The sequence below is a fragment of the Solanum dulcamara genome, chromosome 5 (assembly GCF_947179165.1).
Source record: "Solanum dulcamara chromosome 5, daSolDulc1.2, whole genome shotgun sequence".
Classification (NCBI taxonomy): domain Eukaryota; kingdom Viridiplantae; phylum Streptophyta; class Magnoliopsida; order Solanales; family Solanaceae; genus Solanum; species Solanum dulcamara.
This window is the reverse complement of record NC_077241.1, coordinates 19314436-19319759: the sequence shown is the minus strand read 5'-3', so window position 1 is coordinate 19319759 and position 5324 is coordinate 19314436. Positions and strand designations below refer to the sequence as shown.

Below are 5324 nucleotides of genomic sequence, written 5' to 3'. Positions count from 1 at the left end.
GGAAGACCCACCATGGTTTGTGGTGGTGATTTTGGTGAATACCTTGGTCTTTGAGAAAATGTGAAATCTTCAGGACCTCCTTCACGGAGTCCATGATGGTCTTTAAAGGTCAACACGGCCCATTGTGAGGGTCATTGTCAGGATCCTGATAAGAGGGTCTGCATGGTGACCACCATGGTCCATGAAAGTCAAGATGTCCCATGGTGGTCAAGCGTGGTCCTTGCCTTGAAAAAAGTTTCTGGGGGTTTCTAGGGAAGGTCCTCATGGTGAAAACCATAACTCATGGTGCTCACCACAGCCCGTGGTCCCTGTCACGAACCTAACCCTATAGGTTTTTAGTTTTTGAATTATTTCCACGGTGGTACCCCACGAAGCATGGTGAGTACCATGGCCTGTGATGGCCTTCGTGGTCATCACCTGGTTCCAAAACTGGATTTTTTTAGAATTTTATCTTTTGTTCCTCATTTTCTATCTTTCCAACTTCTGGAGTCTTACAATAGCTCCTCCTTGGAAATATTCATCTTCCAATGAGACTCAAGCTAGCATGACTGGAATAGGAAAAGAACATAACATCCCAACATGAATGCAAAACATCTCAATGATACATAAAATATGATATCTGAAATCTCAAGCTAAAACATGACTTTAAAACTTACTTCATGAACATGAATGCATATGAAACCATGTGAACACTGAAACATATGATTTTGACTGGTTGGATCATGAAGGAACTAAATACCTCAACTAGGCACGGAAGAAGAGAGATAAGGATATCAGGACAACATATCGGCTTTGGCTACCCATATAGCACCTTCCTTGGTGAAAAGAGTTGTCGCCTTTAAATCATCGAAATCAACCTCTTAGTTCCTCCATAACACTTTAACTAAAGTTTTTTCTTTGTTTCTTAACTTTCTAATTGTCCTTCCAACAACTCAAACGGAACCTCTTTATAAGAAAGTCTCTCTTCAACTTCAATGTTGTCGAATGGAACAATTAAGATAGGATCACCAACAAACATCCTCAATAAATACACATGGAAGACCAGATGCATCAATGTCAAATTAGAAGGCAAATTCAACTCATAAGCCACCTTACTAATCTGCCTCAAAATATGATATGGGCCAACATTGCGAGGACTAAACTTTCCTTTCTTACCAAAATGCATCACATCCTTCTTAGTCAAAATTTTCAAGTACACACAATCATTAACCTCAAATTTAAGTTCCCTTCTTCTCACCTCTAGATAGGAATTTTGTTGTCTTTGGGCTATTTTCAATCTTTCTCTAATAAGTCTAACCATGTCCATAGCCTCAAATACCAACATCGATCCTATCGAAGCAACTTCACCTACCTCAAACAAACCAATAGGTAATCTACACCATCTACCATACAAAGCCTCAAATGGAGCCATCTGAATACTAAAGTAATAACTGTTATTATAAGCAAACTCTATCAATGGCAAATGATCACCCTAATTTCCTTTAAATTTAATCACGCATGCTCTCAATATGTACTCTAATGTCTGAATAGTACACTCAGCCTGATCATCCATCTATGAGTGAAAAGTTGTACTAAGCTTCACCCGAGTACCAAGACCCTTTTGGAAGAATCTCTAAAACTGGATGTAAACTGAGTACCTTGATCCGAAAAGATAGAAAATGGAATACCATGAAGCTTAATTAACTCTTATATATATAATCTAGCATAATCCTTGGCTATATATGAAGTCTTAGCAGGAAGAAAATAAGCTCACTTAGTCATTTGGTCAATAATCACCCAAATATAATCATGTTGCCTACGAGTATGAGGTCAATCTGTAATGAAGTCCACATTTAAGGATTCCAACATTCAAGTAATAATCTTAATGTCTTGAGCCAAACCTCTTAGTTTTTTGTGCTTAACTTTGACTTGTTGACAATTAGGAAACTTAGCCATGAATTCCGTAATCTTTTTTCATGGCATTCCACCAATATACTTCCCTCAAATCTCAATACATCTTTGTGGAACAGGGATGAATAGAATACCACAAACTATGAGCTTCGGACAATATCACATCTTTCAAGCTATCAACATTCAGAACACACAACTGACCTTGATATATTAAAACACCATCTCCCTTTTAGGAGAAAGCCTCAATGGCTTTTTCAGCAACTTCCTTCTTTGATTCAACCAAAGTGGGATCACTATCCTGCTTTGACTTTACATCCTCCATAAAAGATGATTCGAAATCATTCTGCACAACAATACCACCATCTTTAAAATCAACCAAATGAACACCCAAACGGGCTAATCTATGCACATCTCGAACTACCTAATTCTTTTCACCATCAATATGAGCAACATTGTTCATGGAAAATCTACTAAAAGTGTCACCAACAACATTTGTCTTACTCGGATGGTATAGCAAACTATGTCATAATCCTTTAATAGGTCAAACCATCTTCTTTGTCTAAGGTTCAAGTCCTTTTGAGTGAACACATATTGTAAACTTTTGTGATTGGTGAAAACATCCATATGGACACCGTACAAGCAGTGTCTTCACAATTTCAAAGCAAATACCACTGCCGCCAACTCCAACTCATGAGTCGAGCAATTCTTCTCATATGTCTTGAGTTACCTTAAAGCATAAGCTATGTATTTACCATTTTGTGTTAGCACACAGCCAAGATTAACTCATGAATCTTCACAACACACAACAAACCCATGGCAACCTTCTGGTGAAGTCAATACTATAGCGGAGGTAAGCATATCTTTCAACTCTTGGAAGCTTTTCTCACATGCCTCAGACCATTGGAACTTCACCTTTTTTTAAGTCAAAGTAGTCATAGGTGATGCAATAGAAGATAAACCTTCCACAAATTGTCTATAATAGTTGGTTAAACCCAAGAAACTCCGAATATCAGAAGGAGTCAATGGTCTAGGTAGTTCTTAACCACCTTAGTCTTGTTTGGATCAACCAGAATTCCTTCTCAAAAATAATTTGACCAAGGAATGCAATTGACCTTAACCAAAATTCTTATTTGCTAAATTTTTCATACAACCAACGGTCCCTAAGAATTTGCAACACAATCCTCAAATGATCAGCATGCTCTTCCTTATTCTGAGAATAGATCAAAATATCATCAATCAAGACAATCACAAACATTTCCAAGTATTGCTTGAACACCCTTTTCATCAAATCCAGAAAAGCTGCTGGGTCATTTATTAGTCTAAAAGACATAACCAAAAATTCAAAGCTACCATACCGAGTTCTAAAATCCATCTTTAGAATGTCATATTCTCTCACTCGGAGTTGATGATAACCAAGTCGGAGATCAATCTATGAAAAGTAGCTTGCTTTTTGATGTTGATAGAAAAAATCATCAATCCTTAGAATGGGATCCTTATTCTTAATTGTGATCTTGTTCAATTTCCTATAATAAATACACATACTAAGAGAACCATTCTTCTTTCTAACAAAGAAAACTGAAGCACCCCATGGAGAGATTCTCGTTCTAATGAAACTCTTATTTAGTAAACCCTTCGACAAGTCCTTTAACTCTTTCAATTTTTTTAGAGCCATTCTATAAGGAGGAATAGATATAGACTGAGTATCGATAAGGAAATCGATACTAAATTTTATTTGTCTCGAGAGGAATACTTAGAAGATCATCGGGGAAAACTTCCATAAACTCATTAACAGCTAAAACTGACTAAAGAGTAGGAGTTTCAGAGTTAGTATCTCTAACCTGAACTAGATGATAAATACAACCTTTGGAAATTATCTTTCGAGCATTAAGGCATGCGATAAATTGACCCTTAAATACAAAATGAATACCTTTCCATTCTAGAACTGGCTCATTAGGAAAATGAACTTAACCACGTGATTTCTACAACATATAGAGGCATACCATGCATGAAGCCAATCCATACCAAGAATAACATCAAAATTAATCATATCAAGCTCCACAAGAAAAATGTAGGTGACTTTATAAAAAATTTAAACTGGATAATTTATAGAGACTCTTTTAGCCACAATGAATCACCAATCAGAGTATAGACCGAAATAGGCTATAGCAAGATCTCAGGACTCACAATGAACCTCATAGCAAGGTAAGAAGTAACAAATAACAGATTAGCACCTGGATCTAATAATGCATAAACATCAAATTCAAAGACTTCAACATACCAATCACAATATTGGGGAAATCCTCTAACTCTTGACAAGTCTGAAGGGCATAAAATATTTTTTGGTGCTGACCGCCACCCGAAGTAGTAGCATGCTGATCTGAATGATTAGTAGCTTGAGTCTGACCTTGGGTTCGAGCACCACCCCTACACTCTATAACATGATGATTGGGATTCCCATACTTGAAACAAACATCTAAACCGTCTAAGCACTCTCCTCTATGGTTTTTCCCACACTTCTTACATGGAGGGAAACCTTGACCACCTGAAGCTCTACCTTGTGCCTTAGGATTAGGCACCTTATATTTCTCAAATTTTAGAGCCAGAGTGCTTTAAGATCCTTGCCCTTGAAACTTTTTTCCTTGCCGAAAATGACCATTTCCACTACTGAATTTGGTGTGACAAAAACCACTTTTATCTGAGCCCTCTTGGATTCCCTTATATTTCTCTCCTTAAGCTTTTCTCTTTCAATTTGCTTGGCATAAATCATGATCCTAGAGATTTCCTTCTCTTTGATTATCATAGAGGTTCGTCACTCTTTCATAACTAAGTCCTACAATCCCAAAATAAACTTACTCATTAGGGCATGAGAATCGGCTACCAAGGATGGAGCATACTTAGACAAATTTATGAACATGAGTGCATACTCCCTCACACTCATGTTCCCTTGTTTAAGATTGATAAACTATAACACCTTTGACTCCCTTAACTCAAGTGGGAAGAAGTATTCAATAAAGGAAATTTGAAATCTTCTCAACCTATGGGACCCTCTTCTAACCTTTCCACTTTCCATTGATTGTACCATGCTTGAGAGACACCCTCGAGTTGGTAGGCCGCCAATTCCACCTTTTCTTTCGAAGACACACCCATAATCTCCATAAGCTTTTACTACTCATCGATAAAGTCATGGGGATCCTCATCAATTTTTGATCCATAGAACTTGGTAGGTTCATCCTCATAAAGTACCTAACCCTTAAGCCTGAGTAGGAACATTTTATGGATCTTCTACCCCTCGATTGACTTGAGTAGTCACGACTTAGGCTAACATCTGAAAAGTGACTCGGAACTCTACATTAGAGACTTGATCATTTGCTTGGTCATCTGGAGCATGTGGCTCCTTATCAATAATATTGGTTTGAACAAGGTCTCTTTGTGGA

At 37.4% G+C, this 5324-nt stretch overlaps 1 protein-coding gene across 1 annotated transcript; it reads right to left on the bottom strand.

Moving 5' to 3' along the window:
* Positions 1–2119: 2119 nt before the first annotated feature.
* Positions 2120–4657, bottom strand: LOC129890502 (uncharacterized). Its single transcript, XM_055966044.1, has 4 exons — positions 4544–4657; positions 4169–4466; positions 4075–4127; positions 2120–2233 (listed from the first exon to the last, which is right to left on the bottom strand). The coding sequence occupies exons 1-4, from the start codon at positions 4655–4657 to the stop codon at positions 2120–2122; spliced, it is 579 nt and encodes a 192-aa protein (XP_055822019.1).
* Positions 4658–5324: the final 667 nt, after the last annotated feature.

Coding starts and splice junctions, on each gene's coding strand:
- LOC129890502 (XM_055966044.1), bottom strand. CDS start 4,657: ATGATTTATGCCAAGCAAATTGAAAGAGAAAAGCTTAAGGAGAGAAAT. Junction 4,467..4,543: donor CAAATTCAGTAGTGGAAATG/GTCATTTTCGGC, acceptor GAGAAATATAAG/GTGCCTAATCCTAAGGCACA. Junction 2,234..4,074: donor ACCTTGCTATGAGGTTCATT/GTGAGTCCTGAG, acceptor ATTGTTGTGCAG/AATGATTTCGAATCATCTTT.